Source organism: Heptranchias perlo, chromosome 2, assembly GCF_035084215.1.
Source record: "Heptranchias perlo isolate sHepPer1 chromosome 2, sHepPer1.hap1, whole genome shotgun sequence".
NCBI lineage: Eukaryota > Metazoa > Chordata > Chondrichthyes > Hexanchiformes > Hexanchidae > Heptranchias > Heptranchias perlo.
Genome location: NC_090326.1, coordinates 33845034 through 33869494, shown reverse-complemented (window position 1 = coordinate 33869494; position 24461 = coordinate 33845034). Strand labels below are relative to the sequence as shown.

Here is a 24461-nt window from a genome sequence, read left to right as displayed (position 1 = left end):
ACTCCCTTCCTAACAGCACTGTGGGAGAACCTTCACCACAGGGACTGCAACGGTTCAAGAAGGCAGCTCACCACCACCGTCTCAAGGGCAATTAGGGATGGGCAGTAAATGTTGGCCTTGCCAGTGATGTCCACATCCCATGAGCGAATAAAATTACTGACCTTGTAACTCTTCCATAACTCTTAACAGATTTTGGGGTTGGGTTAATACATTCAGGGTAATAGTCTTCACACCATTTGAAATGGGAACAAGAGTAGGCATTCAGTCCCTCGAGCATCATCTGCCATTTAGTTAGATTATGGCTGATCTGTACCACCAACTCCATTTACCTGCCTTTGACCCATATGCCTTGATACCCTCACCTAATAAAAAAAAATCTGTCGATCTCGTTCTTGAAAATTACAATCCATCCAGCATCCACTACCCTTTGTGTAGAAAAAATGCTTCCTGGTTTCACTCCTGAATGACCTGGCTCTAATTTTAAAATTCTGCTCCCTTGTTCTGGATCTCCCCCTACACCCCCCCCCCCCCCCCTGCCCAGAGGAAATAACTTCTCTGTACCTACCCTGTTGAATTCTTTGATCATTTTAAATACCTCAAATAAATCACCCTTCATCTGTCTAAACTCAAGGGAGTACAAGCTAAGTTTATGCAATCTGTCCTCATAATTTAACCCTTTGTATTCCAGCCCCCTTGAGCTAAAGGGCATTCCATTAGCCTTTTTGATTTATTTTTGTACCTGTTCACTGGCTTTTAGCGATTTGTGTACCTGGACACCCAAATCACCTTCATTCCTCCATTGGTCCTAGCCTCTCGCCATTAAGAAAACATTCAGATTTGCCTTTCTTGGATCCAAAGTAGATGACCTCACAATTCCCCACATTGAACTCCATCTGCCATAGATTTGCCCACTCACTTAACTTCAGGCTTCCATCAATACAACTTACTGTACCTCCTAACTTACTGTAATCTGCAAACCTGTATATACAACTCTAATCCTTTATCCAAGTCATTGATATTTACGGTGAAAAGTTGAGGCCCCAGTATAGATCCCTGGGGAACACCACTTGTCACATCCCACCAATCAGTGTACATTCCCTTTTATCCTTACTCTCTTCTAGAACGATCTTTGTCCTCTTCCTTTTCCCGCCCTTTCCAATTAAAAAGTAGCTTGAATTAACAGTAAAATGGAATTCAGTTTTCTCAAAAGCATAGCCTCAGCATGTTTGCTGAGGGTCCACCAATTCCATCTTGTTTTAGAAGGCTGCAGAGGCCAGCTGAAAAGTTGGACAGCAGTGGAGCCAGTGACTGCATAGTTGGGTAACAACACAAACTGACTGCATGCTGCAAATCACCTCCCACCTATTTCAAACTGGCAAAGGTGAAAGAAACCAAGAAAACTTAGAAACAAGACAAGTGCTGAAAAATGTGGAAACCTGGACAGACTCTTTTTTAAAAAAAAACCAGGGTTTTACTGCCCAGTTAAACTTTTTTTTAAATGTCTGTTTGAAAATGGTTGTGCCAACTCCAGTCTTACATATGATAGTAATTAAATTGGGTCTAAAGCACATTGAGGCAGAGGAGAAGGTCTGCATCAAACCATGTTGGATCTGAACTGGCAGTGACTGATTACCAGTGCTAACATCCCTCCATTTAATGTGCACAAAATTCACAAAAAAAGTTTAAAGAAAGTAATGGGCCATAATTTACTGTAGCAGGGCATCTAACAAAGTCAACTGTTATTTAGACTTGCCCTTGCACATTCAGGTTTTTAATTTTTTTGCGTGGCAAGTTGCTGAAAGTGCGATTTGATAAAGTCACAGTGAGGGAAACAGGGCATCTGGGGCCTGAGTGAACAGGACAAGCAACAGGATATCTCCTTAACCAATCAGATTGTGAAATTAACAGCATAAGGACTGAGGAGGAAGTGTAAATTAGAGTGGGTGAATTCAATGACAAATCAGGTACAGAAAGAAAGATTGGATTGAGAGAGAGAAAAAAAGAGACTAAAAGGAAAAGTTAAAAATTTTTAAAAAAGGAATGGGACTCCATGCTTGTAATAGTTAATTTTCAGTGCCAGAGAGGTTGACTGACAGTAATTGTTAAAAGGGTACTTAGACTAAAATGGACAAGATTTAACTTTCTGTGGCGAGTTTAGTTCGCATCTACCGCGCAAATACTGCAACTTCACGCCATTCAATGCATTTCAACGGTGAGGTAGACAGCGAGATGCCATTTTCAGAAAGCTAACAGCGGAGCAGCGCAACTCGGACAGCAACTTTTGGATATTTGAGTTTAACCATGCGTCTGCCCCTTGCCTGAAGTTGCTGTACCATTTGCGCATAATTAATGGCGAGCTTGCCCAATGTCGAGGTCCTTTCTACAAGAGACAGATTTTAACATAATGATCCGAACTGGAATATAGGAACAGGAGTAGACCATCCAGCCCCTCGAGCCTATTCCGTCATTCAGTTAGGTCATGGCTGATCTGTATCTTAACTCCATCTACCCGCCTTGGTTCTGTAACTCTTAATACCCTTGCCTAACAAAAATCTATCAATCTCAGTTTTGAAATTTTCAATTGACCCCCAGCCTCAACAGCTTTTTTTTGTGGGGGGGTGGTGGGGGGGGAAGAGAAAGAGTTCCAGATTTCCACTACCCTTTGTGTGAAGATGTGCTTCCTGACATCACCCCTGAACGGCCTAGCTCTAATTTTAACGTTATGCCCCCTTGTTCTGGACTCACTCACCAGAGGAAATAGTTTCTCCCTATCTACGCTATCAACTCTTTTAATCATCTTGAAGACCTCAATTAGATCATGCCTTAATCTTCTATATTCAAGGGAATACAAGCCTAGTCTATGCAACCTATCCTTATAATTTAACCCTTTTAGCCCTGGTATCATTCTGGTGAATCTGTGCTGCACCCCCTCCAAGGCCAGTATATCCTTCCTGAGGTGCTGTGCCCAGAGCTGAATGCAGTACTCTAAATGGAGTCTAACCAGAGCTCTATACAACTGTAACATCACTTCCATCTCTTTGTATTCCAGCCCTCTTGATATAAAGGCCAACATTCCATTAGCTTTTTTAACTTTTTGTACCTGTCCACTAGCTTTTAGTGATTTCTGTACTTGGACCCCTAAATCTCTGCTCCTCCACAGTTCCTAGCTTCTTACCATTTAGAAAATACTCTGATCTATCTGTCTTCGGTCTAAAGTGGATGACCTCATACTCTTTCCTCTCTCTCTTCCCCCTCCCCCCAATTGAACTCCATTTGCCATAGTTTTGCCCACTCACTTAATCCACCAATGTCCCTTTGCAACTTTCTGCTTCCATCTACCTATTTACTGTGCCACCTAACTTGGTGTCATCAGCAAACTTGGATATACGGCTCTCTATTCCTTCATCTAAGTCATTTATAAATATGGTGAAAAGCTGAGGCCCCAGTACAGATCCCTGGGGACACCACTTGTCACATCCTGCCAATTGGAGTACATGCCTATTATCTCTACTCTGTATCCCACCTCCTAACCAATTCCCTACCCATGTCAATAGGTTGCCTCCAATTCCTTGCACTTTCATTTTTGTTCTTATGTGGAACCTTATCGAATGCCTTCTGGAAGTCATATAAAGATGATCCATAAACAATCTTTTATCTACCACGTTAATTACCTTCTCAAAAAATTCAACTCGGTTTGTTAAATATGACTTACCTTTTATAAATCTATGCTGGCTCTCTCTGATCAGCTCATGTATGTCTAAGTGCCCAATCACTCTGTCCCTAATAGTAGATTCCAGTAACTTCCCCACAACAGACGTTAGACTAATAGGCCTATAATTTCCTAGTTTGTAACTGTAACTGTTATTCTACTTAATTAACTCTCTGCTAGAATACTGTGTATCATTGGTCATGTGGTGAGATTGTTTTGTTGATGTCTCATAACCAATCCATTTTAGCTTAACTACATAAATGCTTACTGCTTGAAAAAAAAAGCTGTGAATTTGATTTTTCCAACTTGAGTGAGTTGTCAGTTAGCAGCTTAAGAAAATGCACTTGTTCTGTTACTGCTTCCTGTTCTCTTTCTTTGACCTTTTGCTTAATTTTCACATAGGAACTTAGATTTTCAGCCTTATAAGTGATAAATGTGCTACAAAATGTAAATCTGTCTATATTTGTAGTAATGCACCCATTGTGATGAAACCAAGTTAGGTGGCACAGTAAATAGGTAGATGGAAGCAGAAATTGAGATATTTATGGCAGAAGTAAGAGTGATTCCTTTTATACCAACAATGATCCTCTACCTATTAAAAAAAAAAGATTGTATGCATGGACCATACGTCTGTTTCCAAACATCTCATTCATCTGTGGTTAACAGGGACCAAATCGCACATTCCTGGTCTGACCATGTTACCAGTTTGCCTGTTCTTTAGATACCACTCTCTGCTCCCTCCCATTCTGCAGCCAGCTTTGCTAGTCCCTGTAGATAATCAACCAACTTCTTTCTCATCCATGTGCACCTGCTAATGGACGTGCCATTACCAATGGAGGAGGCTACAGCTCCTGTGCCAGAATAACAGCAACAGGAAGACCACTTTCCCATGGATGGAGGTGTATCCAAGCAACAGTCTCTCCCATGCATATTGCAGCAGTTGCAGGTTGGCTTCTCTATGACTGACTCTGATACCCACCTTCAACATGCTAGCTATCATCTTGCTTTGTATCCTGGATTTTAAGAAAGATAAAAGATGCTATTTGAGTGCATCTGTAAAAGAACATGCTGTGTGAGAGACATAGAGAGACTAAGAGCGGAAGCCAAAGACAGTGAGGATTCAAAAAAAAACTAGAGAGATGCAGACAGGATGGGTCACAATTTTATCCTTAAATTTTTGTCTGAGCAACACCATGGGAGATCAACTAGTCTCTCTCTCCTGTGTGTCTCTCCCCCTCCCCGCCAAATCAGCTGCAACAATTCAATTACCCCTATTAGTAACACAATGAAGAAAGCAATCAGATAAATAGGGTTGCAAATTATGTTGTTTCCCAAATACCTATAGTAGACATATCGTTTGTTCAGTAGTTATTGTGTATAATAAACAGGCTGGGCCATTTTCCTGTAAGTAAATCTGGTGTATAACCACATATATACCATGACAAGAAAAAAAAAGCCAAAAGCATAATACATCATAGACAAACATGCTTCATTTTTGTTACATCATCAAATAATGTGATAACAGTGATAAAACACATTGAGATCCAGAACAATGAAGCATTTAAGCTATAGAATGGTAGATGGATTTTAATATAAATGTAGGGTGATGTATATCAGAAGAGTAGACAAAGAATATTGATGCACAATGAAATGGGATTCATTAACAAAAATGAAAAAAGAGTTGAGTGTGATTATTGACCACTCAATGGAGGTTACCAGTAAATGTGAAGCTATTATCAACAAAAGCACTGCATAAATATCTGATTGGGAGCAGATTGATGGGTTCTGTATATCGTTAAAACCAATAGTTCAGAAGCTGCTGAGGCCAGTAAGGGGTGGAGATGTTTGTCAAGGACAGCCAAGGTTGAATAGTGCAGTTTGGATCGATAAATATTAGAGACTTTTGCTTGATTACCTTTTGGGGTCGAGTTATTTATAGATCATTAGCCCAAGAGATTAAGTAGTGCCCATCATATGATAAATTATCTGAGCCTGTGGAAGGAGTGAGCTTGATGGTCTTTCCATTGCACTGATGATTCTGGACATGCATGACAAGGGTAAGTTTGTATTCAACGACACCTTGCTTAATTTCCTTCTTACCTGACAAATGAAAAGGTTTCAAAATGTAGAATGTTTGCATCTGGGAGCATTAGTTGCAAAAGGAAAAAAATCCTTTCACTTCACTCTCTGGGGCTGCTGCTGATTAATTCTCCAGAGATAAGGAAATTTCTGAAACATCGGTGATTTCCCCAGGAGAACAGACACCAGAACAAAAGAGGTGATGTGAATTTTATCCTGAATTTTCCGCCAAGGTATACAGAGGCAGGCTTGGGATATAGACTGCAAACTGTTTTAAAAATGATTTAAGGCTTTGCTTTGATTGCAGATTGAGTGACAAAATGGAGAATTATCCTTGGGATTGAAATAAATGGGAGTAAAGAATGCAAGAATTCTTTTATATACTTAAAGGATTTTTCTGTTAACTTAAATTAGGGACTGTATTGTATTTTCACCATATTATCATTAATTGCACATTGTCACTGCTTTGCCCTTCCCTAAGTGAGTTCCTTAATTGTCTGGGGGCAGGTTTTGCTCTTGCCATCTGCGGCACTATTATGGATGATTATGTTGACCTCATGGCTTCGACTGAAACTTGGCTCACAGGTGACACCTTGCCCCTTTCCGAAACCTCCCAACCTGGCTGTAGTTTCCACTTCATGCCCTGCCCAAACCTTATCACCAAATCAACCTTGGTCTCTTCCCCCTACTCCTCTGGCACCATCTCTTCCTTTGAGCACCACACCTTGTTTCACTTCTTTGTTAAAACCCTTCGTCAACCGTGCTCTTTCTCTCTCTCTCTCTCTCTCTCTCTCTTTCCTGCCCTATCTCCAACCACTTGTACCCCTCACCACCCACATGCCTCTACCCACTTCCTTTTGCGTCCATACTTGGAAATAAATCTCTGCTTCAAGTCATTTACAACCATGTTTTCATGCTTCCAACTGCCCAGCTTTTGGCCTTCTGTTCATCACAATACTTTTGGCTTCGTCGTATCCAACAATCTTCTTAAACCCCTCACCTTCATGGACTTCTTTGTCATTAAGATTGAGACCATCCATCCAGCTGTCTCTGCTGCTTTCCCCCTTTCCCATTCCCACCTAGTGGAACCTTCCCCCAGACTCCTCACTGGCCTAAGCCTGAACCCATGTCTCCCTCCTGTTTCTCGTCTAGCTTCCCATGTGCCCCCTTGGAGCTCACTTCGTCCGAGACTTGCATTTTGCTCCCTTGATCCTATTTCTGCTAAACTGTTGACCAGCCAACTGCCCTACCTGGCCCCCATGCTAGTTAACATTGTAACTGGTTCCTCTGATACTGTCCACCTTCCTTTCAAAACCAGTCATTACTCCCTCTTCAAGAAACCTGCCCCTGACCCCTTTCAAACTAGCACCGCATCACCAACTTCCTTTTCCTCTCAAGTCCTTGAACCTGTCGCCTCTGACATCTTTCCTGTAACTTCCCGTTTGAATCTCTCCAGTCAGGTTTCCGCCCCTGCCACAGCACCGCTATGACTGTGGTGCAGTATCCCTCCCGCATCTCTCTGCAACCGTTGGCATGGTTGACCACAGCATCCTCATCCAATGCCTCTTCCCCCTTTGTCCAACTCAGTGGGACCACCCTCACTTAGTTCCACTCTTATTATCAGATCATAGAAACCTTCAGAAATTGCTTCCCTTTCCACCCCTGCACCATTACATCTGGAGCCCTCCAAGCATCTATCCTCGGCCCCCTCCTCTTCCGCGTCTGCATGCTGCTTCTTTGCAACATTATGTGCAGACATGCGGCCAGGTTCCACGTGTGTGCTGACGAAACCCAGCTCTATCACTCGACCCCTGCACTCTGTGTTGTCAGACTCCTTGTCCAACATCCAGTCTTGGATGAGCGACAATTTCCTCCAAATGTTGGGAAGACTGCAGCCGTCGTCTTCGGCCACCTGCCACAAACTCCATGTCCTTGCCAACAATTTCATATCTTTCCCCAGCCACTGTCACAGGCTGAACCAGATTGTTCGTGATCTCAGCGTCCTCTTTGACCCTAAGCTGAATTTCCAACCCTATATCCTCTCCATCGTAACGATCGCCTACATTGCCGGCCTCAGACTATCTGCCACTGAGACCTTTATTCTTGCCTTTGTCATCTCCAGACTCGACAATTCCAATGCTCACCATCCACCACCCTCCGTGAACTTTGGTTGAACAAATTTATTAGAGTTTTTTGAGGATGTAACTAGCAGGGTAGATAAAGGGGAACCAGTGGATGTAATATATTTGGATTTCCAAAAGGTGTTCGATAAGGTGCCACACTAAAGGTTGTTACATAAGATTAGGGCTCATGGGGTTGGGGGTAATATATTAGGATGGGTTGAGGATTGGTTAACTGACAGAAAACAGACAGCAGGGATAAACTGGTCATTTTCAGGTTGGCAGGCTATAACTAGTGGGGTGCCACAAGGATCGGTGCTTGGGCCTCAGCTATTTATAATCTATATTAATGAATTAGATGAAGGGACGGAGTGTAATGTATCCAAGTTTGCTGACGATATAAAGCTAGTTGGGAAAGTAAGCTGTGAGGAGGACACAAAGAGCCTGCAAAGGTATATAGAGGTTAAGTGAGTGGGCAAGAAGGTGGCAGATGGAGTATAATGTGGGGAAATATGAGGTTATTCACTTTGGTAGGAAGAATAGAAAAACAGAATATTTTTTAAATGGTGAGAAACTATTAAATGTTGGTGTTCAGAGAGATTTGGGTGTCCTCATATAGGAAACACAAAGTTAGCAAGCAATTAAGAAGGTAAATGGTATGTTGGCCTTTGTTGCAAGGGGGCTGGAGTACAAGAGTATGGCAGTCTTGCTACAATTGTACGGGGCTTTGGTGATTCCACACCTGGAGTACTGTGCACAGTTTTGGTCTCCTTATCTAAGGAAGGATATACTTGCCTTAGAGGCAATGCAACAAAGGTTCACAAGATTGATTCCTGGGATGAGGGTTGTCCTATGAGGAGAGATTGTGTAGAATGGGCTTATATTCTCTGGAGTTTAGAAGAATGAGAGGTGATCTCATTGAAACATATAAGATTCTGAGGGGGCTTGACAGGGTAGATGCCAAGAGGTTGTTTCCTCTGGCTATCGAGTCTAGAACTAGGGGGCATAGTCTCAGGATAAGGGGTTGGCCATTTAAGACTGAGATAAAGAGGAATTTCTTCACTCGATTGTGAATATTTGGAATTCTCTACCCCAGAGGGCTGCGGGTGCTCAGTCGTTGAGTATATTCAAGGCTGAGATAGATAGATTTTTGGACTCTAGGGGAATCAAGGGATATGGAGATTGGGTGGGAAAGTGGAATTGAGGTCGAAGATCAGCCGTGATCTGATTGAATGGCGGAGCAGGCTCGAGGGGTTGTATGGCCTACTCCTGCTCCTATTTCTTATGTTCTTATGTTTATCCAAAACTCTGCCCATGTCGATCTACATTAAAAATAGTTTTCTAATTTGCAATGGAAAATAAAAGGTTAAGTATTAGCATAGGTGACCTGTTGAAATGGTGGGGGAGGGGGTGGTGGGATGTTGAGTTTCTGATTTACCCATAATAGGTTTTACAGTCATGGACCTGATGGGGCTTGGGGTGGTAATCCTGGAAGTAGATAGGCCCTAAAACATTGTTGTCACATTGTTAACCTTGTTTTCTTCCCGTCAGTAGCAGTTGCTTTTTCTGCCTTTTAATCCAGTCTAGGAATAGGGAATGATGTAGACAATTGGCTTGGGTGGAAAGGCTAGGTGGGTTGTGGGTGTGGGAAAGAAGGAAAGAGCTCTATCTTTTTTGGAAACTGTGTAATTTGGGGATTAAGCCTAGAGACATTGGAGGCAAAGACTGGCGAGCAAGAGGAAAAGTAAAATTTAGCTGGTGGGAATGAGTAGGGGACACCAGGATGAAAGCAAAACTCTTTTGGTCAACATACTAAAGAAGAGGACACAAGTTGATGTTTGGGTAGAAGGCCGGGAGCAGAAGTAGAAAGATGATCAATTTTAACCCCAATGTTATAAGACAATTTAACCCTTTGAGCATTGCAAATGAGTTTAATCCCTTCTGGCACTGTGTGGCTCCCAGGTCACTGATGAGTATACTTACTCAGCTGATCTCTTTGCTTAATGCAAGTATGTCAATTTCATCACCTGAGGGTTTCTATTGACTGACAAAATTATCTCTAAACACAGTTTTTTGGAACTGCTTTCCACAGCCAAAATGGTGGATGGCAGCCGGAAAAAAAAGAGGGAACGTAAAAGGTTTTCAAATTATTTTTAAAAATTAGAAAAGGATTAAATTATATAAATTTAAGCCAAATAGGAAGGAAAAAAGCTAATTTTGAAGAATAAGGTAACAGAAATAGGATGGAGAGAATAGAGAAACAGAAAATAGAAGGAAAAGAACACTGTTAGCTGAATAAGTATTCAAACCTCATTTTTATTTAATATTGAACTATGACTGTTGCCTTTTGTAGTTTAGGGTTATTAAATTAAATAAAGCTAGTCCAAACATTTGAGTAAGTTTACAGCTGTAATATGTTTGTGTTCCAGCATCATAGCATATAAACTGATAATTTAAACCTGCTAATGTTTTTTAAAAAAAGACTGATAGACATTCCACTTTCATTACACTTCTCCTTTCTTCATTCAATTCACTGGTGATACCAATATCTGCATTTAAATCTGGTTGTTGCTACAGAACAAACCTTGGAATTTTCACTAGTGAATTGTAAGACTTTAATGTTTTTGAATAGTGAATTTCTTGAGCTCAGTTTCTCTTGAAATGTCAAAGTCCCAGGCCTTGCAGTTGAAAGTATTGCACCTTCTGAATTGCCTGCAGCTCTTTCACATGGTCACACACATCTTAGCACTGCAGAAAAAAATTTCAAGGAAGCTTATTTTCAAGAGGTTTATGCCGCTCCAAGATGCCCACGTTCATATTCTGTAGTATGTTATTCAATGTTGCAGGGTGATGTACCAGGTCAGTCCAAATACAATCATTAATATATATTCTAAAACAAAACATAGTGATGGTTAAGAATAAAATAGTTTTTATTTCCTTTAATTTAGAATCATAGAATGTTCCAGCACAGAAACAAGCCATTTGGCTTCAAGCCATCAAGTCTGTGCCAATGTTTTTCTCCACATGAACCACCTAGACCATTCCACTTTCCCTCTCATTCCTTTTAAAATTCTACTTTTTTCAAGCAACTGTAATTCCATTTTAAAAGAATTTGTGAATTCTGCTTTAACTATAGGTGGTGGCAGAATTTCACGTTCTAACCTCCCTTTTAATTTGTTTTGTGATTTATAATGTAATATCTAATTAGATATGGGAGTGGTGCCAGAGAACTGGAGGATTGCAAATGTTTACACCCCTGTTCAAAAAAGGGGCGAGCGATAAACCTGGCAATTACAGGCCAGTCAGCCTGAAGCCAGTGGTGGGGAAACTGAGACAAAATTAATTGGCACTTGGAAAAACATGGGTAATACTTGACAGCCAGCACGGATTTGTTAAAGGCAAATCTTGTTTGACTAACTTGATTGAGCTCTATGATGAAGTAACAGAGAGGTTTAATGAGGGTAGTGCAGTTAATGTGTATATGGACTTTCAAAAAGCATTTGATAAAGTTCCGCATAACAAACTTGTTAGCAAAATTGAAGCACATGGGATTAAAGGGACAGTGGCTGCGTGGATACAAAATTAGCTAAGGGACAGAAAGCAGAGAGTAGTGGTGAATGGTTGTTTTTCAGACTGGAGGGAAGTATACAGTGGTGTCCACCAGGAATTGATATTGGGACCACTGCTCTCTTTGATATATATTAATGACTTGGACTTGGGTATAAGAGGGTACAATTTCAAAGTTTGCAGATGACACAAAACTTGGAAATGTGGTAAACTGATGAGGATAGTAGCAGACTTCAGGAGGACATAGACAGCTGAAATGGGCAGACACATGGCAGATGAAATTTAACGCAGAGATGTGTGAAGTGATTCATTTTGGTAGGAAGAATGAGGAGAGGCAATATAAACTAAATGGTACAATTTTACAAGGGGTGTAGGAACAGAGACTTGGGAGTGTACATACACAAGTCTTTGAAGGTGGCAGGACAAGTTGAGAAGGCTGTTAAAAAGGCATACGGGATCCTTGGCTTTATAAATTGAGGCATAAGGGTACAAAAGCAAGTAAGTTTTGCTAAATCTTTACAAAACACTGGTTGGGCCCCAGCTGGAGTATGGTGTCCAATTCTGGTCACCATATTTTAGGAAGGATGTCAAGGCCTTGGAGCAGGTACAGAGGAGATTTACCAAAATGGTACCAACCTTGCAGCATATTTTGCGCTTGCACAAGTGACTCATGTGGATGATAATCCTCAACCAACAATCAACTTTGATAAATAGGCCTCTTGAGGTCAGAAACCCCAGGCACTGCAGCAGAGGCAGGAAGCATGCTGGATCTCCAGCCAGCAGGTATTTGGTATTCAGCAGTCGCCAATACTTGCCTTTCCTCTCCCATGCTATATGACTCTCTAGGCTACCTGCTTTATCTTGCTATCTAGGTTTTCCAGAATGTGTGTAGCTGTGCAGGTGCTTGGCAGAGGTGGTGATAGTGGTGTTCTTTCTTAAAAAAAAAGCAGAAGAAAACTAAGGGGTAAGTTTTTGTCTTCACCAGAGGGGTAGTAATCTGGCCGAATGGATCATCTGCCCATTGCAGAATTTGCCCGATCTTCATTGGTTTCAATGGGATGAAAATCAGATGGGTTGTACAAATGTGGGTGATCTGCTCTGCCAGATTACCGCCCAGGCGGTATGGTGAAAATTACCCAAAATGCTGCCTGAAGTAACCACCTTCAAGAACTACTTTCATTTTATGATATTACTAAAGAGTGTGTCACTCACTTAATATATGATTTGAACATTATGGTATTAGACATAAGCTTGGCGAAGTCTTTAGTTTCATCGTCCCCCACCCCGATCTCCCATTTAATTTTGCTCATCCAGCCAATTATGTCAAAGGAACCTCTTCAAAAGTACAAGTACAATTTCAAAATTTGTGGATGACACCAAATTGGGGATATAGTTAATACCGAGGAGGACTGCGACAAAATACAGGAAGACATTAATAAACTTGCAGAATGGACATGTAATTGGCAAATGAATTTCAATATAAATAAGAGTGCAGATATTGCATTTTGGTAGGAAGAATAAGGGGCCCATATACTACTTGGATAATAAGAGTCTAAATGGGGTAGAGGAGCAGAGGGAACTGGGGGTAGAGATACACTAGTCACTAAAAGTAGCAAAGCAGGTTAATAAGGCCATTAAAAAAAAAGCAAACAGAACTGGGGTTCATTTCTAGAGGAATAGAATTGAAAAGTAGAGAAGTTATGTTGAACTTGTATAGAACCTTGGTTAGACCACAGATGGAGTACTGTTCTCCGTATTATAAAAAGGATATAGAGACACTGGAGAAGGTGCAAAAAAGATTTCCTAGGATGATACCAGAACTGAGAGGTTTTACCTATCAGGAACGATTGAGCAGGCTGGGGCTCTTTTCTCTAGAAAAGAGAAGACTGAAGGGTGACCTGATAGAGGTCTTTAAGATTGTGAAGGGGTTTGATAGGGTAGAAGTAGAGAAGATGTTTCCAATTGCGGGGGTGACCAGAACTAGGGGCCATAAATATAAGATAGTCATTAATAAATCCAATAGGGAAATTCAGGAGAAACTTCTTTACCCAAAGAGTGGTTAGAATGTGGAACTCGCTACCACAAGGAGTAGTTGAGGTGACTCGCATAGATGCATTTAAGGGGAAGCTAGATAAACATATCAGGGAGAAAGGAATAGAAGGAGATGCTAATAGGGTTAGATGAAGTATGGTGGGAGGAAGCTCATCTGGAGCACAAACACCAGCATGGACCTGTTGGCCTGAATGGCCTGTTTCTGTGCTATGCGTTCTATGTAATTCTATGCGGGACTTCAGTTATGTGGAGAGACTAGAGATGCTGGGATAGTTTTCCTTAGAGCAGAGCAGGTTATGGGGAGGTATGATAGAAGCATTCAAAATCATGAAGGATTTTGATAGAGTAAATAAGGAGAAACTGTTTCGATTGGTAGAAGGGTCAGTAACCAGAGGTCACAGATTTAAGGTAATTGGCAAAGGGACCAGAGGTGACATGAGGGGAAAAAATATTTATGCAGTGAGTTGTTATGATCTTGAATGCACTGCCTGTAAGGGTGGTGGAAGCAGATTTAATAGTAACTTTCAAAAGGGAATTGGATAAATACTTGAAGGGAAAAATTTGCAGGGCTATGGGGAAAGGACAGGGGAGTGGGATTAATTGGATAGCTTTTTCAAAGAGTCGGCACAGGCACGATGGGCTGAATGGCCTGTGCTGTATCAATCTATGATTTTATGAATAATTCAGTTTTTTTGCACAAAAATGTGAATTATTCAGTGATTTGAATTAGTAATTCAAATTAACCAATGTAATTACAATGGAAATGCTTAAAAAAAAAAGTGCAAAAGAATGTGGATTATTTAGTAATTTGAACTAACCAACTTTACTGTATCTCTTGTTACCATGTTTCCACAGGTTGGCAAGAATCTAACGCTGTTTACCCTATAGCCATTCATAATGAAGGCCAGTGTCCAGTCACCCCTTAGACTACTCAACTGTAGTGAAAAATCCCTAATTTCAAATAAACAGACTACTGCTGTGCATTCCCCAAGCACTTGTAGCCTGCCCATATTGATTGGGCAGAGTGTGATAGTGATGATAATGTCACTAGGCTCACTTTCACTGCAGCTGACCGTGAGATCAATGCCAGATCAGATGGATAAGGGAATTCTTTTCTTATTTTTTTAAACTGCCTCTATGAGGAATTAAATCATGCTTAATTTTCACTAACAAATAAAAGTTTGCACGTCCTTTGAATCATCATTTTTGCCCTCCCCCATTAGCCACTGCTGCCACCCACTGCCACACCATCCCTCTTCAGCTGGAAATAAAGCACAGTATTGTCCACAGATAACAATGGTTTTCCTTTTTAAAAAGTAACATTGGCAGCTATTTGATTCTCTTTTTAATTTCTATTGATTTTTTTTTGTAATATAAATATCCTCTTCCTTTGCTATACAACCCCTATTCTCTGTTATAATTCTGTCTCCCAGACATGTTATGTCTGGACAACAGATAATGGTGAATAAAGCCTTACTCCTAATCTCCAATGAACACGTAATATAACAGTGATAGTATTAACGAAATAGAAACTGCAAATGCTGGAAATCTGAAGTAACACAAAATGCTGGCAATACATCAGATCCACCAGAATCTGAAAAAAAAAAGACTGATTAATGCTTCGGGTATAGACCCTTTGTGAGTTCTGACGGGTCTACTAATGTTAACTTCTCATTCCTCTTTTTAGTTCCCGATGGACCTATTTCTGGCATTTTCTCTTTTTATTACCGTTCTAGTAATACCTTATTTAATAACCAGCACTACAACATAAGCCTTACAGAAAAGCATCATAAGAAAAACTGACACAAGAAGAAACCCACTTCTTTCCTCACCTCTCTCCCAGCACAAATAAAATGAGGAGTATTGTCCTGATGGTTTATGATCTCTTAACAGTGCCCTTTCTTAAACTGATGCTTCTTCTGCAGTCGGCTATTTGTATGGTTAATCTGTTACACCCACAACATTCACGTTAACATTCAACTCGTCAACATTCGCACCAGACAAGTGCCAGGCAATGACCATCTCCAACAAGAGAGAGTCCAACCACCTCCCCATGACATTCAACGGCATTACCATTGCCGAATCCCCCACCATCAACATTCTGGGGGTCACCATTGACCAGAAACTTAACTGGACCAGCCAATTAATACTGTGGCTACAAGAGTGGGTCAGAGGTTGGGTATTCTGCAGCGAGTGACTCACCTCCTGACTCCCCAAAGCCTTTCCACCATCTACAAGGCACAAGTCAGGAGTGTGATGGAATACTCTCCACTTGCCTGGATGACCGCAGCTCCAACAACACTCAAGAAGCTCAACAAAATCCAGGACAAAGCAGCCGGCTTGATTGGCACCCCATCCACCACTCTAAACATTCACTCCCTTCACCACCGGCGCAGTGTGGCTGCAGTGTGTACCATCGACAGGATGCACTGCAGCAACTTGCCAAGGCTTCTTCAACAGCACCTCCCAAACCCGCGACCTCTACCACCTAGAAGGACAGGAGCAGCAGGTACATGGGAACAACACCACCTGCACGTTCCCCTCCAAGTCACGCACCATCCCGACTTGAGAAATATATCACCGTTCCTTCATCGTCGCTGGGTCAAAATCCTGGAACTCCCTTCCTAACAGCACTGTGGGAGAACCTTCACCACACGGACTGCAGCGATTCAAGAAGGCGGCTCACCACCACCTTCTCAAGGGCAATTAGGGATGGGCAATAAATGCCGGCCTCGCCAGCGACGCCCACATCCCATGAATGAATAAAAAAAATTTGTTGCATCTAAAAATAAACAGTCTTGTTTAAAGCTGAGCCTCGCTGTTAAATAGCTTGGAGACATTACTTAAGTCAGTGTCCTCATACCGCTGGTTAACAGACACACCATAAAAGCTAAAGCATCCTTGGTAAATATTGTTGTCACTTGATGTTACTTCAGTTCTGTTCCACTGCTGAAATGTGTGGATCCTACAAGCTAGTACTCCCGATGATAACTGAACTTGTTGAACAAGAATATAGATTTTTAAAAAAAATTAAATCAGATGTTGTAATTTTAAAATATAAACTGATACAAAGGAGGTGAGTCTCCTTCTCTCAAATGTCAGGAATTTGGATTCAATGCTTTGCTGCTAGAGCTAAATTATACCTTACGTCCAAAGATTTTGATAAAATTGCCAAAGAAGGAAAGCTCAGTTTCGGTATCCATAGATCATTTTGTTAAGCAAGAATTAAAGACTGGCTGCATGCTTCACTGAGAAAATAGGTAACACTGGTAATTCAGGATGGGGAATCGTAACCACAAAAGCATCACCCTCATCACTCCATGGCTCAGTGCTTTAGTGTTCACCACATGCTTAGTCCACATCGCTTTTGAAAATTTGTACTTTTGAGTTCAAATAATCCAAAATTCGTAGAAACATGAATCCTATAATATACCTTAAAGGGGAAATATTCCAACTTCATGCACCCACTGGGGCTGGGTGAAGAGTCTTGCTCACTGGAAGCACATATCGGGAATTCAAACATTCACTGCGTAGGATTTTCGGAATATTTAAATGAATGGTCAGAACGTCCGTCGTGGCAGGCACCCAAATTTTCAACATTCTGGGGGTGGTGAGACTCCATTTTCGTTAAAGTGCAGAGTCAGAAAATTACCCTTAGACTGGTTTGGTTGTACATTTTAACAGTTCAGAGCTGAAACAATATGGCTGATTGTTTCTGTCCTGTTCCCCCGCCCCCCGTCAAAGATTACATTCATACTTATTACAACAAATCCATTTGTTGTTTTGTGTATTGGTGTATTTGTTTAATGTACATTTTTTTTTCCTTTTTTTCCCCAGAGCCCATTGGAAGCATGTCCTCTATGGAGGTAAATGTGGACATGCTGGAGCAGATGGACCTGATGGACATGTCTGACCAGGAAGCGCTGGATGTGTTTCTCAACTCGGGTGGAGAAGACAACAGTGAAATCTCACCAGTATTAGGTAAAGTAATGTATTATTCTTACCATTGGGTGGCAACAGACCAAATAGAATTGATAATTAACCATGTGGAAAGTGAAATATAAATCACATAGGTCACAGAAGTTAATTTTGAGTCTTTCTTTGGTAGTAAATATTTGTGTATGAATATTTGCATTTTGCAGGAACTATGTGAAACTAGCCTAACTAGTTTCTGCTTTTTGATTCCATATATAATCATTTTATGGTTTTGTATTTGCTTTTTACTCTTCATCCTGGACTATTTACACAGAGAAAAGTATGTATTATTTCAAGGATGTAATCTCATTGAGAGACCCAGATGTCTAATGATCATTCAAAGCTGGTTTCTGCACTAAAAAAATGAATAATCATATAATTTGAATTAAGCAACTTTGAATTAAGAGTAAACTAGAAACCATGAAATTGAAGCACAGGCCGTTTACAGAACTCTGAGACATGATTATTGTCTTAGAATCACCCCCCCGGGTAGCCATTATTTCTTTTAATAATGGAGTTTGTGAATCCAGGTTCTATTCTGTCAGCAGTCAGGGTACTACATGCTGTTGATGTGTTTTCACTGAGGGACGAATGATTATTGTGTGTGATAATCTGTAGGTAATTGCCAGAAAATAGCCCAGTCAATAATAGTATAATAACTTACTAAAGCAGTGTAATGGAGTTTGTTCAAAGTACCCTCTCCTTTTGTGGAAGAAAATGATACTGTCACCTTAAATGTCTTCAGCCTTTTTTAAATGTTAAATTTATTGCCAACATAAAGACCTTTTGGTAGGCTATCAATCCAAGCAAGGCCACCAGTTACATCTAGTATAGGGCACATGTACTTTCTCTATTGGTAACAGCGGGCCAGATAAATTCAATTCGGCCTGAGAGCCGCTCCATATCTTCTGGACTCTAGGAAACTACAATGCAGACTACTATAGATTTGCCAGTTTGTAGCAGAGTTTCTTGGGCTCAAGCTGGTTTGAAGTTCTCCTGCACCTGTCCCCTTACTGTTTGTAATGGATTTGCATGGAGATGTTCCCTGTACATGACTTCACCGGAGCAGCCTAGAAGTGGGTAAGACTGTATTGAAGAGTTTCCAAGTTGGCAAGAAAACTCATGGTATTTTTAAAAGAAAAGCCTGACACTAAATTTCTAATTAATGACTATCAATCTCTTCTTTGAAAAAGAGTGAACTTTTAAGAATGGAAGTGAAAAAGAAAACAAAAAACAGATTGACATGTAGTGGAAAACAGGAGATGATTAAATGGCAGACGTGATATTAACAGAAAACAAAGGGAGGCGTTATGAGAGAAATAAAATACATGTATGAGTTGGAGTCTGTGCGAATAGATAAAGGGTGATAGAAAGCAAAGAATGATAAAACAGCAAAGCAGAGCAGGCCCCAGTGTCATGGGAGTTTGGTGGAAGAAGAAAGAAAAAGCAGGTCGACGCCCAAGGTGCGGATCACCTCACCAGTGATGTTCTGACAGAGGGTCCCTACGACAAGTATCTATGTGCTCTCTCCAGCAAAGCCTAGAAATGCTAACGTACCCATCCCGTATTGCCAGCAGTGAGAAAGAGAAAATGGGAGCTGTAGTTACAGCCTGAGATTGCTAAAGTCAATGTTAAAGCCAAAGGGCTGTAAAGTGCTGTGCTGACTCAGATATGTTTACTTTTCTCCAATTTGTGTCATCAACAGGAGTGTTGAGCCTGAGAATGAGATTTTGTCTTGCACTTTTTGTTCAGTTTACTGTTAGTTATCTGTTTCCCAAGTTCAGGTTCATTAAATTACACCATGCTAATCAGTATAGTCTTTGGCTGTCCAATTTCCAATGCAGTAGTCTGGTTTTTAAATTTATGGTAAGTGCATAAAGTCCTTCCATTTATCTAATCACAACTAGTATTTCCCCATGAACCGTTACATGAAAAGCCTGGGAGGTTAAAAGCAACAAAGTGAGATGTCTTAAGAAATGGAGATTGAAGTAGCAGGCACCACTGCGTATGGCTTTGGATAACTGCGCACGATTCTTGCCAAATGTATGCCCCAGACTCCCGGGTTGATACTGAGTTGTTTTACCATAGCATGAGATTGCTTGGGAGCTTATAGTGGCTCTTTTGAATGGAAGTATAACCAAGGTAACTGCTGGTAAGCAAATTGTTGCAGATACCTTAACCAGCAGTTTCATCCTTTTAAAGTACCAAGGATGAATCCAACTGAATCAGCTAGTTCACAGTCTGAGAAGAAGTGACATATTGCTTCAGGCTGAAGACGAGCCCTCTATCCAGGAGGCAGTGCGACCTTCATCAAGCGAATATAGCAGTTCCTCAGGCTCAGTTGGTTAAGGCAGTCAATAGTTAAACCATATAAATCAAGAAGATTTCAGGTTCCATTCCCAATTTGTGCTGAGTTAGCTGATCTCGACAAGGGCAGTAGTAGGGTCACTACAATTGCTCTGCTGGCATTACATGTGTGTTCATGTGGTCCCATTGTCAAATAACTTGCTGACAGTCACTGAAAATAATAGCCAGGATTTTGACTCTGAGCCAGGAAGGGGGCGGGGGGGGGGGGGGGGGGGGTGGGGTTGAATCATGGACGGGAAACCCAGAAGTATGGGTTCCCGGATGTTCTTACGATTTCAACGTAAGGACCTCTTTTTTATTTGTCAGTTTCCCGTCCGACAGGCCAGCCTGATTGACAGGGATACCAGGGGCCATGGGGGTCACGGGAGGGTCAGTCATCAGGGAGTCAGTAATTTGTTGGGGGAGATCGGGGGGTCAGTCACGGGTGGTGGGGGGGGGGGGGGAGGGACTACAATCACTGGGGAGTTTCGCTGCAGGTAGGCTTTTTGGGCCTGGGGGAAACACTCCTGTTCCTCCAGGCCCACAAGCTGCGCCAGAAAGGCACCTACCTGCAGTTTCAGGCCTACTCGCCTCCTCTTGCGCGGCGTGAAGGAGAAGGCCCAGAATCCAACCCTCAGACTAAAATCTCAAAACCTTTCAAAATGGAGGTCTGAGGCCTCCTTGAAAGGTTTTAGTGACCAACCCGCCTCCTGAGAGTGGATTGGTTTCCCGCCCCGGTGAAAACCAGAAATGGGCGGGTTGGGGGCAGGTCTGAAATTGTTAAAATCCTGCCCAGTGACTGACTCATTCCTAGAGACCCTTTGCCTACCTTCTGAAGAATTTACTATCATTGCAGAAATTATTCTTTTATTAATATACGGCAACAGAATTAACATAATAGTGAATACAGGAAAAATGTAGAATAGAAAATTCTTGTGCTCACAACAAGCACCTGGTCCTTCCCATGGACAGAAACGTGAACTCTCAGACTCCTCGGGATACTCACGAGGGCCCCACTTTGAAGGTGATCTATTGTACAGCCTTCAGAATGCAGACAACTCAGTTTTGTACGTCTTAATTGCTGGTTTATCATGTTTGTATTTTATGGACCTGGAGGTTTGTAAAGGGCAATTTTGAGCGTAACTGCCTCATCATTGGTGGATAAATCTTAAATCAAAGCACCAAGATTTGTTAATGTCAGCAACCTGAGATATATGCAAATCAATGGCTTTAAATTTTATGTGCTTCCTCCTCTGTCCCGAGGCTCCATGGTAATTACCAATGCAATCCATAAAGAAAAAAGCTTTGACACGCCACCCTATAGTATGCACTATAGTATGAGTAACTTGACTTTCTCTTATAGAATCATAGAATGATACAGCACAAAAGGAGGCCATTCAGCCCATCGTGCCTTTGCCAGCACTTTGAAAGAGATATCCAAATAGTCCCAATCCCCTGCTCTTTCTCCATAGCCCTGCAAATTTTTCCCCTTCATGTATTTATTCAATTTCCTTTTGAAAGTTATTGTTGAATCTGCTTCCACCACCCTTGCAGGCAGTGCATTCCAGATCATCATAACACACTGCATAAATTTTTTTTTTCCTCGTCGCCTCTGGTTCTTTTGTCAATTACATAAATCTGTGACCTCTGGTTACAGACCCTTCTACCACTGGAAACAGTTTCTCCTTATTGACTCTATCAAAACTCTTCATGATTTTGAATACCACTATCAATCTCCCCTCAACTTTCTCTGCTCGAAGGAGAACAATCCCAGCTTCTCCAGTCTATCCACGTAAATGAAGTCCCGCATCCCTGGTATCATTCTAGTAAATCTCCTCTGCGCCCTCTCCAAGGCCTTGACATCCTTCTTAGAGTGTGGTGCCCAGAATTGGCCACAATACTCCAGCTGGCCCCTAGCCAGTGTTGTGTAAAACTTTAGTATAACTTTTTTTATTCGTTCATGGGATGTGGGCGTCACTGGTGAGGCCGGCATTTATTGCCCATCCCTAATTGCCCTTGAGAAGGTGGTGGTGAACCCCCTTTTTGAAGGGCTGCAATCCGTGTGGTGAAGGTTCTCCCATAGTGCTGTTAGGAAGGGAGTTCCAAGATTTTGACCCAGCGACGATGAAGGAACGGCAATATATTTCCAAGTCGGGATGGTGTGTGACTTGGAGGGGAACGTGCAGGTGGTGTTGTTCCCATGTACCTGCTGCTCTTGTCCTTCTAGGTGGTAGAGGTCGCGGGTTTGGGAGGTGCTGTTGAAGAAGCCTTGGCGAGTTGCTGCAGTGCATCCTGTGGATGGTACACACTGCAGCCACACTGCGCCGGTGGTGAAGGGAGTGAATGTTTAGAGTGGTGGATGGGGTGCCAATCAAGCCGGCTGCTTTGTCCTGGATTTTGTCGAGCTTCTTGAGTGTTGTTGGAGCTGCGGTCATCCAGGCAAGTGGAGAGTATTCCATCACACTCCTGACTTGTGCCTTGTAGATGGTGGAAAGGCTTTGGGGAGTCAGGAGGTGAGTCACTCGCTGCAGAATACCCAACCTCTGACCCACTCTTGTAGCCACGGTATTTATATGGCTGGTCCAGTTAAGTTTCTGGTCAATGGTGACCCCCAGGATGTTGATGGTGGGGGATTCGGCGATGGTAATGTGACCTCTGTCAAGGGGAGGTGGTTAGACTCTCTCTTGTTGGAGATGGTCATTGCCTGGCACGAATGTTACTTGCCACTTACGAGCCCAAGCCTGGACGTTGTCCAGGTCTTGCTGCATGCGGGCTCAGACTGCTTCATTATTTGAGGGGTTGCGAATGGAACTGAACATTGTGCAATCATCAGCGAACATCCCCATTTCTGACCTTATGACGAAGGGAAGGTCATTGATGAAGCAGCTGAAGATGGTTGGGCCTAGGACACTGCCCTGAGAAACTCCTGCAGCAATGCCCCGGGGCTGAGATGATTGGCCTCCAACAACCATGACCATCTTCCTTTGTGTTAGGTATGACTCCAGCCACTGGAGAGTTTTCCCCCTGATTCCCATTGACTTCAATTTAACTAGTGCTCTCTGGTGCCACAGTTGGTCAAATGCTGCCTTGATGTCAAGGGCAGTCACTCTTACCTCACCTCTGGAATTCAGCTCTTTTGTCCATGTTTGGACCAAGGCTGTAATGAGGTCTCGAGCCGAGTGGTCCTGGCGGAACCCAAACTGAGCATCGGGGAGTAAGTGCCGCTTGATAGCACTGTCGACGACACCTTCCATCACTTTGCTGATGATTGAGAGTGGACTGATGGGGTGGTAATTGGCCATATTGGATTTGTCCTGCTTTTTGTGGACAGGACATACCTGGGCAATTTTCCACATTGTCGGGTAGATGCCAGTGTTGTAGCTGTACTGGAACAACTTGGCTAGAGGCGCAGCTAGTTCTGGAGCACAAGTCTTCAGCACTACAGCTGGGATGTTGTCGGAGCCCATAGCCTTTGCTGTATCCAGTGCACTCAGCTGTTTCTTGATATCACGTGGAGTGAATTGAATTGGCTGAAGACTGGCTTCTGTGATTGTGGGGATATCAGGAGGAGGCCGAGATGGATCGTCCACTCGGCACTTCTGTCTGAAGATGGTTGCAAACGCTTAAGCCTTGTCTTTTGCACTCACGTGCTGGACTCTGCCATCATTGAGGATGGGGATGTTCTCGGAGCCTCCTCCTCCCGTTAGTTGTTTAATTGTCCACCACCATTCACAACTGGATGTGGCAGGACTGCAGGGTTTTGATCTGATCCGTTAGTTGCGGAATCGCTTAGCTCTGTCTATAGCATGTTGCTTCTGCTGTTTAGCATGCATGTAGTCCTGAGTTGTAGCTTCACCAGGTTGGCACCTCATTTTTCGGTATGCCTGGTGCTGCTCCTGGCATGCTCTTCTACACTCTTCATTGAACCAGGGTTGCTCCCCTGGCTTGTTGGTAATGGTAGAGTGAGGAATATGCCGGGCCATGAGATTACAGATTGTGCTGGAATTCAATTCTGCTGCTGCTGATGGCCCACAGTGCCTCATGGATGCCCAGTTTTCAGCTGCTAGATCTGTTCTGAATCTATCCCATTTAGCACGGTGGTAGTGCCACAGAACACGTTGGATGGTGTCCTCAGTGCGACGACGGGACTTCGTCTTCATGAGGACTGTGCGGGGGTCACTCCTACCAATACTGTCATGGACAGATGCATTTGTGACAGGTAGATTAGTGAGGACTCGGTCAAGTAAGTTTTTCCCTCGTGTTGGTTTGCTCACTACCTGCCGCAGGCCCAGTCTGGCAGCTGTGTCCTTCAGGACTCGGTCAGTAGTGGTGCTATCGAGCCACTCTTGGTGATGGACATTGAAGTCGCCCACCCAGAGTACATTCATAACTTCCTTATTTTTGTACTCTTATGCCTCTATTTATAAAGCCAGGAATCCAGTAAGCCTTTTTAACAGCCTTCTAAACTTGTCCTGCCACCTTCAAAGACTTGTGTACATATGCCCCCAGGTCTCTGTTTCTGCACCCCCTTTAAAATTGTACCATTTAGTTTATATTATCTCTCCTCATTCTTCTTACCAAAATGAATCACTTCACACTTCTCTGGATTAAAT

General features: G+C 42.4%; 1 protein-coding gene across 2 annotated transcripts in view; it reads left to right on the top strand.

The window, feature by feature from the left end:
• The window catches only part of LOC137336829 (dysbindin-like), a 225916-nt gene that overhangs the window by 185190 nt on the left and 16265 nt on the right, over positions 1 to 24461 (top strand). For both annotated transcript variants that reach the window (XM_068001691.1, XM_068001692.1), the window contains exon 9: positions 17365 to 17508. In XM_068001691.1, the coding sequence (XP_067857792.1) occupies positions 17365 to 17508 (144 nt within the window). The remainder of the gene's footprint in view (positions 1 to 17364; positions 17509 to 24461) is intronic.